This window comes from Microtus pennsylvanicus, chromosome 8, assembly GCF_037038515.1.
Source record: "Microtus pennsylvanicus isolate mMicPen1 chromosome 8, mMicPen1.hap1, whole genome shotgun sequence".
NCBI classification, from domain to species: Eukaryota; Metazoa; Chordata; class Mammalia; order Rodentia; family Cricetidae; genus Microtus; species Microtus pennsylvanicus.
Genome location: NC_134586.1, coordinates 18,226,624 through 18,237,911, shown reverse-complemented (window position 1 = coordinate 18,237,911; position 11,288 = coordinate 18,226,624). Strand labels below are relative to the sequence as shown.

The 11,288-nt window shown below is 41.3% G+C and overlaps 1 protein-coding gene across 1 annotated transcript; it reads right to left on the bottom strand.

Moving 5' to 3' along the window:
- Positions 1–373: 373 nt before the first annotated feature.
- LOC142855299 (early activation antigen CD69-like) lies at positions 374–9,944 on the bottom strand. The gene is made up of 7 exons (XM_075981851.1): positions 9,837–9,944; positions 8,560–8,751; positions 8,408–8,516; positions 7,819–7,905; positions 3,326–3,513; positions 2,578–2,687; positions 374–770 (listed from the first exon to the last, which is right to left on the bottom strand). Exons 1-7 carry the CDS (start codon positions 9,942–9,944, stop codon positions 656–658), a joined length of 909 nt encoding a protein of 302 aa, XP_075837966.1. The 3' UTR covers positions 374–655.
- Between the last annotated feature and the right edge of the window lie 1,344 nt (positions 9,945–11,288).

The following is an 11,288-nucleotide window of genomic DNA, read 5'->3' as shown; positions in this document are numbered from 1 at the left end:
GGTTCTTCCTTCGTGTTTCTCTCTACTTGCGACTGCTCAAGTTCAGCTCACAGTGACTCATGACAAAACTTGCCTCCTTTCACTCTTTCCGTAACGATGGCAACAACAAATCCAGGTTATCGTTAGTCCTTCAGTTTAGCAGTTTGACTGAGTGTCTAGAGACCTGTTGAGAGGTGTTTGGTCTCCAGTGACAACACAAGGCTCCGGATCAGAATAGTTCCCCATCAAGCCTTTGTTTACAGTTCCACAGGAACCTTGTATTGAGGGCAAATGAAACACTTCCCAGCTCATCTCGTCTCACAGCTCCTTTCTCCTTTATTCAGATTTCAACCAATTTCAGACAATCAAAGGATCTTTCTTTCTCTTTTCCTCTGCCCTCCAGAGTGATCCACCATGATGAATAAATTCCAAGCAAGGCCCTTCGTTCCCATAGCCTCAAACCCGCCAATTTCGATGACTCAGCAGTACCATCTCAAACTTAGCCTTCTCTCTAGGCTTCTTAATAACTATTTCATGAAGATAAAATTTATATGCATGTTCTTCAGTCAAATTAGATTTCAAAGTAATGTTGATGTGAAGGAAAACACATCACCGTGGGTTTAACACGCACAATATAAGACACTGTTATTCATTTTGTTTTGGACGGGAGAAACCTTCAAGGACACTGGCCTACTTTCATACAGATATAGTCTCTCAGGTCATCACAGGTGGTACTGTCTATGCCCCGTTTGTGCAGGAAGGCACACTCTCCGTAATCATGAATTTCCTTCCTGGAACGAAACAAAGGGTTGGCATCTTTATTTATCAGACTCAGCACAGCCTCATATAATGAATCTAAACTTCAGTGATCACAGTTCAAATGTACTCTGTGAAGAGGACGCTAAGTAAGCTCTTATCGTTCATCGTACTTAACCTCTGGACTCTGCTGGGGAGGTCCTATGTGAGTCCACCTCAGCGGCACAGCCAGACACTCCGTGCTGCCAGCAAGGAAAAAAACTCTCATAATTTTTCAGAGAGGGGTCAGATTGTTCCGTTTATGTCGGTGATGAAAAGGACTAAAGGAACAAATTAGGCATTTAGAGATGGTGTCGGGAAGAGTGTAACTTGCATTTCGGGAAACATTTTTCATTTACTGTTATGGGAATCCCATAAGTGGAATGCCTACTCCTCGGGGGTGCAGAAGGTAACTGCATTTAAATATAAAGCTTTAAAAAGACTGATTAAATAAGATAAGATCTTTTTAAAATTAATGTTTTTGACATTAGATTCTAGGCACATCACCATCCTTGGCTCAAAATAATGTCTTTTGGGTAAACACTAATCCTATAATCTGAGTGTTTTTCTTTTTCTTTTGCCATGTTGAGAGCGAACCCAGGGGCCCTTTGAATTGCTAGGTAAGTTGTCTACCCCTGAACACACTCCCCTACCCCTTGTGCCACTGATGCTCTTTGAAGTAGAAATGATTCAGGCCCTTCCTTGAGTGTGTGCACAGGCTGAGGCACTGGAAGTCAGAATGAAATGTCAGGCACCTACACACCAAGGCAAGAGGTCAAAGGAAACAGACCCTGACAACACCTTGACTGTGGACTTCAAGACTCCAGATCAGTTGCTTTAGCTGCTTAGTCTGTCATTCATTGTGGTGACCCCAGCAAAGTAACACACCAACTTTCACCAGCTCATACCTTTCCCTCAAATTTCTTTTAAATAGGAATGCATAACATCTTAAACTGTCATTTTTTTTTCAAGAAAACACCACAGGAATTGTGTTTTGTGCTCAAAGTTAACTTGCATCATAGATTTCTTACATTGGTTTTCAAGTGAAAAACCACAATTATTGGTTATATTGTTGCTTTCAAGTCACTGTGTGTTTTCAACCTATTATAAATAGAATGATCATGGAAACTTCTCCTAGTTGGGGAAATTCTTTTGGTGAGGTACAAAATATTAATACTGCAGAGTGAGCACCATGAAAAAGACATGCAGTGCGTGAAAGTTAGCTGAGCCTCTGTGAAAAACAGAATCATTACACTCTGAAGTTAAGGAAAATTTAAATGTTTCCAGAAAAAAATAGAATCTAAGGATACAATTAATTCTTTAGACTAGGGACAGCAGAGAAGTTTTGGAATTTTCAATAAAAGGAAATTCAACATCTCTCTTCCCAATCTCTTCTCATCCATATTGTTAGGCCCCTGGTGGGTAAGGACAATGTAGCCGTCATTACATCTTCGGATACTCACTCTTTACCAATGAGAAGTGAAAGGCACACACACACTCAAGCATACAAAGGCACACAAGTGTAAACTGTACTTGGGAAAGACTTAAACTGCCTAGATTTTTATCAAGTCTAGAATGAAAGGAAGATAGGTACAATCCAATTAAACACACAGAAATACACAGAGGCGTTAGAGGGCAGATGCTCCCAAAAGACTACCCATTTGCCTGAAGGTTCTCCTCAGCATCTGCTGAAGGCCCTGGTTAGGAAATGTAGTAAAAGAAACAGTAGATGTAGCTGTCTATAGAGTTAGAATTTTGACCATGATTTATAATTAACACTAAGTCAATTTCACAAAGGCTTACAAATCATTGTATTTTGTTCCATCTGTCCAAAGCCAGAGTTTGTCCAAATTTCGTTTGTTCAGTCCAATCCAATATGAAGATCCTTCATTTACAAGGCTCATCAAAGCGTCCTGTGATAAAGAGGAACACTATCAGGAGCATCATCTCGAAGTCTTACTCAGTGTGTGAAGAGGTACTGCCCTAGTCTGAGTCCCCCATGCTCTTACCACAGGCCCTGCAGGGAGCCAAGCACCTAAAGCCCCATCTTTATATTTGTTATAGGAAAGAGAGTGAATCTGTTAAGACTGAAGTCAGAATGTGGCACTTTTGACCCTAATTCTGAAACACCACCTTGTTTTGCCCGACGTAAAAAACTGAAGTCTTTGTAAAGGCCTACAAGACCCTTGTGGTCACACCCATACTCATTCCTCCACGGAAGACAGGCTGATTGCCTGTCTGTTTTCAGTTCCTTGACTATTCCAGGCATTTACCTATCTTAACCCTGTGCTGCAGGTGATTTATTTCCCCAGAGATTTCATCCCCTTGATGTTATTTCTCTGCTCAAATGTCATCATTTCAAGGAAATGTAAACTTTTCTCCAATCTACCCTCTTGGAGAAGTGATAAACACATTGATTGTATCTAACATGCTGTGTAATTTTCATATTTTCTGTATTCCTAGCTGTCTATCTTCCCTGCTGTGCTCCAACTTCCCCAAAGGCAAAAGACCTGTGTCTTAACTACTGGGCATGCTCATTTGGAAATCTAACCAGTTCATTCTTGTTGTTGAACTTAGCCAGGTGTGCTTCTAAGTTTTCACAGTTCTGCTGTGCAATGGGCCATGAGTTTTCATGTTGGATAAGGAAGAAGCAGTTCTGGTTAATTTTATGCCAGGCATTCATGCATATCTTTGCTTCATCATCACATGTCTTATTTCTTATTAATCTTGTGGTTCCAACTGAAATGAACATACAACATGAAAGACACTGTGAGAAAAGCGAGTCTGACTGTCATTGTAAGAGTCTCCTATATTTCACACTGATGAAAGAAATTCCACTTCCACATCCCATTTGACTGAAATGACTTTAAATAAATTTAGTCATTTGCTCTGTGATAACAGGTCAACCAAGAGCACAGCAGGAGAGAAAAAAAAAACCACTGGAGAATTAAGATCTCCATGTAACTTAAAATAGTAATGAGCAACTTCCAGAAATGAAAAGTCCCCTGACAAATCTTTCTCTGGTATTTTCATACAAGTGGAATTTATTTACTCATTCTCTTCTCTTATAATTGGATATGGTACCTTAGATATTTTACCACATCCTAATGGATTCCTCTTTAGTCATAATATCAAAGAGTTGGTCCTTTCCTGTTGGCCTATCTGATACTCAGTTGTTTCTCAGAAACAGCATTTCCTCAGAAGTTGAAGCTACAACTTTGTCCTTTGTTTTAGGGAAAAAAAATCAGGAAGGGGAAAACACTGAAATTTAACTTTTACGCCATTTCCCATTTTCTCCTTAACTCACAGCACTGGATATATGAATTTACTTGTTTGTGACTAACCCTGAGAGAAAGTGTTTAAGGTACTTTTTTACCTGAAGACTGGAAAAACAAACAAGTGACCGCCTCCTACTCAAGCTTATGAATGGGTGACTACTCATTTGGAAGCATTAACTAGCAGTAAGCTTCTGTACACATAAAACCTGATGTGATAGCACAGCAAAAATCCTCATTTCACTGAAATTACTTGGAAAAACCCCAACTTACCATAAAATATTGGGTTCAAATATACAACTACTATCAAACAGTTGGCTTAAAACCCGACCTATCAGAAATGCAGTTTTATAATTCATCTGCTAGCTTATATTTTCTTTCATTTGTACATCCAACTACACCCAAACTGAGCACTTACCCCGTGGCAGACATTTATCTTTTTGTAGTTCTTGGAATACAAAAATGAATATACCATGAAAAAAATTCACTTTCATGTAAGGTGCATACTTACCATATATACCATACATACCATATAGTTTCTCATGAAGAGCATCCAGGTCAAGGGATAAGTATGACTGCACAACATTCCGGGTAGGGTTAGACACAGGTGATGCCTAGTACCTGAAGAAAGGTGGACTGGGGAGGTAAGTCTGCCTCCAGGGTAAGAACACATTTTTCTAAGCAATGGGAAAAGGTGAGCAAGCCTGGCTTGTTCACCAAATAATGAAGATGCCCACGTTCCTACAGACTAAGTGAAGGATTCAGTAGTACAGGACACCAGTAGTTCAGGAAGACTAGGTGCCTTAAGGGCAACATAGCTATTCATAAGCCTTTGCTCTAAATGAATTAAAAAAAATCATGTAAAATTGCCAACAGATCTGATAATTTTTCTTAATTGTTAAAAATAAACTCTGTCCATAAGGATACAATTAGTCATATGTGATTATGGAACCATGAAATGTGGCCAGTTCAAATCTGATTCACTTTTATTATAAAATCATAGTAGGAAAAAATAATGTAAAAATCTCATACTAGAAAGTGTATTATTATGCAGTTGCATTAAGAGATCACAGGGAGAAGAGAGACAAACATCAGAGAAGAAAATGAAGTGCTGGCTGGTTAACTGGCAAGTGACTAGAGAGAGTTCACATTTGGCTCAATGAAAGGACAGTGGCAGTTTACTGATAATATTTGGAAATCAGGAAAGAAAGGAATAAAAAATACATAAGGTTTTTGACTTTGAAGTTAGAATATATTTACTGTTTCCTGCGATGAGGAGGACCATAGGTGAAGGACACAAGAGAACACAGAGCCATGAAGAGTTCCGGGTGAGGCCACTGCTCAGTTAATACACTCTGTGCCATTAAAGGATGACTACCTGAACTCAATCTCCAGAAGCCACAGAAAAAATTAGGTGTGGTGACACTCTCTTGTAATCCCAGCAGTGGAGAGGCAGATCCCCGGGAGGTGCTGGCTAGCCAGCTAAACCTAACCTGAGCCCCAAGTCCTAGTGACAAGGTGAATGAGTCCTGAAGAAAGACATCCAAGGGTGACTTCTGGCTTCGATGGGAACCTACACTCCTGCACACACACACACACACAGGTGGGGGAGAGATATTTCAGCGTGAACACTATTAAGTTTGAGATAAGCAAGTAGTTAGATTTTATTTTTTTAAATGATTGAATTCAGAAAGTGTCCCAGATTAAAGATGTATTTATGTCATAAAATTTTGAGACCTGTTCAGTAGGCCAAGAGGACAACAATGCTTCACAGACTGGGTGCATGGAGAGACATATTGGAACACCGTGCAAGGGGAAAGGAGGAAAGAGTAAGGGAAATAAAGTCAGTCATGATATAGGCAGGACACAAGCAGACTTGTGAAACTGACTTGAAAGCCAAATGGGATTATTTTCGGAAGGGATTTTAAGTGGTGTGAAGAACCAGAGGTTATCTTAGTTGATGCCAGCAAAAGGTTAACAATGCGCAGCTCTCTTCCCCATTCGTCAGAGTTACAGCTTCACTCTTCTGTGATAGTCTATGAGCCTTGGGTGGGGCAGGGTGGGGTAGATGATTTATCCAGAGCTGAGTCCTCATATTTATTACACTTGGCAGCTCAACCAGTTACCTATGTCTGCATCAAGCACTGCTTGCTTTGAAAAGATTTTTCTCAATATCAAGTTGGTGAAAATTCCAACACGAGTTGGGGAGGCCTTCCCTCTGAGGCCTATCCTTGTTGCATTGAGAGTGGACCCTTACAGAGAAGGGAGTGACTCGCCTTTGGGGACATGCCTGCAAGAAGGCTGTCCATATCCAGACAGTGCTTGGATTGAGAATCCCCTCAATCAATTAGCACAGCAACAGAACAAAGAGCATGGAATTGAAAGGGAGTTTCCGTGGATGGTACAAAGGAGATGGACATGACCAAAATACATTGGATAATAGTATAAAATTTTCTAAGAGAAAAATAATTTTTAAAATGAACATGGAAGGCTGGAGAGATGGCTCAGAGGTTAAGAGCACTGACTGCTCTTCCAGAGGTCCTGAGTTCTATTCCCAGCAACCACATGGTATCTCACAGCCTCTATAATGAGATTTGGTGAAATCTTCTGCAATAAAGGCATAAATGGAGTCAGAATTTTGTATACATAATAAACAAATAAATAAATCCTTTAAAAAATAAAATGAATGTGTATTGTCAAGTAAGATTGAACAGATGACGGCTACTAAGTAGTGGCACTGACTTTTTGGTAAACAACGACAGGTTTCACAGAAAAGAAGAAGCAGAAACCTGATCAAAGTGGATTTAGTAGAAAATTTGAAAAGCAAACGCACTGGGGTTTAATTCCACGGCAAGAGCCCATGCTTAGCACGAGCAAGGCTCTGGTTGAACTCTAAACACCATCATGTTTAAGCAAAAAACTTAGCCATCTGGGCTGCAGATATAGTGTGTTGGTAGATCATATGCTTGGAATACACGCGGCCCTGGAGAAAGGAAGGACCTACGGATGAATGGAAAGGAGAGAGGCAGGCAGGGAGCAGAGGAGGGAGAGGAAAACAAAATCACAGAAAAGATTTCAAGAAGGTTTCTGTACTAAGCAGCAAACATAAGCAGCACTTATAGCAAGAATAGGGCCTAAGGAGAATTTTTTGTTTTTACTTCATTTGGGAATAAGCTGTGACCTTCATTATGTCACTGAACACCAATGGTCTATGGGAGCCAGAAAGGGCAGTGCTAGTGACCGAGTAAGACGATCCAGGGTCTAGCGTAGAATCTGGACACCCCGCTGTCAGGAAAACCTCTTCGGTGGTGGTGGTGGGGGAGTATCTCCTGCCATTGCTTCTGTTAGAATAAGGTTCCACACACTCATGGGTGGCAGTAAAGGCTAACGCACTCTGGAAATGCAGCACAGCATAACCTCACTTTAATCTTTACCACCACTGCCATTACAGCTGGCTCGGTTTTCTGATGTGAATACTGTACCTACAAGGTCTTACCGTGGAGCACACACCCAACTCCTGATAAGGCTTTATCTGACCACCAGGACTCACTTTCCTCTTGCTTCAAACTGAACAAACTTCCGCCAAGTAATTACTCTGCCACAGCTGATTGCTTGTGATTGTCGCTGTCCAATTAGAGAGGGGGTATAAAAGCCTTTCTAGGCATGAAGTCCCATTTTGGGATGAATCAGCAGTAATTAGGTGCAATACATATTTATCCAAAGACTGTTTTTCTAGGAGGCAAACGGACAGCAGAAACCAATCACTTACATTTTCTAGGGAAACTGAAAAACCCCCAAAGAAGCACAACAACACCACCACATAGCAGGGTCCACAGGGTCAGCAATTTCTTCGCATCTGCACATAAGGCAAACAGACAGGTCACTATTTACCAGAGAAAAACAGCAAGCAAACAAAACCCCCATTAAACAAACAAACAAACAAACAGAAATCCATATTCTCTGTGTCCTATTCACAACTCAGTCTTTGCTCTATTTGGAAATGGGGGAAAGGTGCTCAGGAGTAACTTTGCATCTAAGTGTCATTTCCAAGAACTGGGTGGTGTATCCTCCAACAAGGCTTGCAGAACAAAAACCCAGTCCCCGCCTTCCCCAGAAGGTTTGGTTTCGTTTTGTGGTTTTGTTTGTTTGTTTTAATGGTACATCTTTTTATTTGCAGCTAGGGAAGGGCGGATCTAGTGGGAAGGTAGTGTTCCTTTTTCCTTTTAGTTTTGAGACTTTGTTTTTTAGACGACGATAGTGATCGTTTTCATTTAAGGTCCACGTGCGTACCCTCTGCCTCACAGGCTAAGCAAAGGCTACCAGTCTTAGCCAGCAAACAAACCCTGTCATCTCCTTACCAAACGTTGTCCTATGATGCCCAGATACATGGCTTGTCTGGGATGCTCTGTATAAATTTTCCACTATCATCTTGAAGGCGCTCCAGTTACTACCGAGGCAGAGAAATTTCTTAGGACAAAAGGAGAACTGATAATCATATCCGTTGTCAAACCTTTGGACTCGGAGGGCCAAGTTTCTCTGGGGTCAGGGACGGAGCAAGTCTGATGGACAGATGATACAGCACCGCTCCAGCCTGATGGTTTGGCACTGAAGCTGCGCCCTGTCCTCGCTCCTCGGTGAGAGTAACGGCAGCGGGACACACCCCAACGGTGTCTGCTAGCAGCCCCGGATTGGCTAGCGACCACTACTGGGGGCGGGGAGAAGCTTGATTGGCATCAACTCAACCTTCTGCCGTCCAGTAAGCAGATCATGGTTCGCCCTTCCCTGGACTTTATGTAATCTCCCCCAAATCTCAAATCTGTTATACCTGTGTAACTTCGGGATTGTTTCAACTAACTGTAAATTGCACTTATTCTCTCGTGCATTTTTGTTTTGTGTTTCAATATCTGTTTGTATTTTCAATTGTCATGTGGATTGTATAGTGAAATTTGGCAAAGCAAAACCATTGATTTTATGCGCTTTCATGGTAAATTAAGGCTTGTTTCCTACATAGGCACTATCCTCTGCACAGAGGCCCAGCATGATAGATTCCAGCGTAAGATGGAATTATGCCTACACCTTCATTTGGCTAATGCTTTTCTACGTTCATATTTTGAAACAAATTACTTTAGAAAGAATGGTTTTAGACACAAAGGAAATACAGCTTGTTGTTTATAGCTACACTGTGTGAGATTTAGAATCCACTTCCCTGGCAGAGCAGTTACTAAAAGTATGTGATATAATGTTCTAACAGGGTCTGCAATAGCTTGTGACAATGGTTAGAACTTGGTCTGGAGTAAAGTTGGTTGCCTGGAAACATCCAAAAAGCAGTGGCACAGAGTTGGTGGTGCCTTTGTCCCCATCATATCTCTAGTTCTTTCTGGAAAACATAAAGATGATTACAGCTGTACCAAGTGTTCTGTTGTATAATGCACACACACGTGTGTTGCTTTTATGTTGCTGTGGCAGCCTGGATTTAAAAGCTGGTGCTGTGATGTTGCTTTTGATGGAAGCTTACTTTGCAGAAACCTTGCTAGTGGTGTCCTTCCTTACAGTACGGAGTAGATCTTCAATGCCTGTGAAAGGCCTATGTGTTGTAGACTTAAGCCCTCAGGGTGGCATTAGGGAGAGGCAGAGGAATGTATGTAAGGCAGAGACAGAGCTGGTAGGGTTTGGGGAAGGTTCTCTTGAAAGGGGATGACAGAAAGGGGATCCTTTCCTTTTCTGCTTTTTGCTTCTGAGGTGGATGGTTTTGCTTGACTGTAATCCTACTGTGAAGCTGTGCCTCACCCTCACATCCAAACTATGCTGCCGTCCTGCCATCTTCTGAAACTCCAAAACCATGACCAAAAACGAATATTTTCTCCTTGTGCTCTGGATCAGCTGGCTTGGTCGCATTGTGTACTCAGCGTCATGGGTAGTCAAGAAACAACTCCCTGGTGGTCATTGTGGGCTCTTAGGTCCTGAAAGCTAGCGGACTGGACTGACGGACACAGAGGCTTGTATAACTCCAAGCTTTGGGAACATGCTCCAGGCCTTAGGACCCAGAGACATGCAGTCATCAGTGCCTCAGTTAGAGTCTTAGTGTTTGGCGCTCCTGTTGTCGGTAGCTTGGGGCATCAACAGCTAGTGAAACCTTAACTCAAAGAAGTAGTAGATGATGACTGCTGGCAGCAGCTTGTAGCAGAGGCTAGTTTCGTAGCTCGGGCTGCAAGTGCTGAGACCTATTATTGCTAGTGATATAGTTCTTTGACCTAAGGTATTTGGACCCTTGGCCTTTAAGACACGGCAGCATTGGAAGTGATTGGGGAGAGTTTGGAATGTTTCAAGTCCAGAGACAAATTATCTTGGTGTATTTTAGCTCCTTAAATAGCCACATGTGTCACTTCTGTTTATGACCTAATGTCCTGTGATCATCATTTACAGCCTTTTGCAGTACAATACAAGAATACTAACTTGTCTTGACCCCAAAATAAGAACGTCATCAGACAGCATTTTAGGCCCTTAGATTTCCCAAGTTGCTGGAACCTACCCACCTAATATGTTCCCCTACTGTATTTGGGAAGTTTGTTGACTGATAGTTTTCTTTGTTCTGTTACTTATAAAACATAAAAGATTGTTGACACATTGAAAAATAGAATTTGAGGGCAAGTTAAAAAAATATAGTTCAGGCCCATTTCTGACAGTAAAGGTATCTTCCCTTCTGCTCTCTAGCTTGGAAACTTGACGCATGGTCACTCCACGTGTTAGGATTTTACCATTTCTAAGGATGTCCCTGAGCCTTATTAAAGACCAGGTTAACCTCCAAGTCTACTTCTTTAAGATGTAAATCCACCTTATTCTGGCAAAATTCAAACCTTTGGAAGTACAGACCTGAGATTATTGATACCACAAAGTAGAAAATCAAAGCAACAGTCTAGCTCACAATTGATAGAGTTAAACAAAAGCTCTAAAACCTTGTCTTTAAGATTTGTCTTTATGTAAGATTTGTGATCATTTCATATCATATTGGCTTGTAGGTGGGTGCTTGCATAAATTGAGTTGTTACACTAACCCACATTCATTTATGACTGTAGGAAAACTAGAATTTTAAAGGAACAATGAAACAAAGCAAATGCTCCAACAGCCCCTAACAAACTTGGTGACCTGTTCAAGAATGCTGAATAGAGGGCTAGAGTAATAATGAGGGACAGGAAGGAGTTTTTCAATCTGTATGGCTACGTTGGGGGAATAAATAGAGGA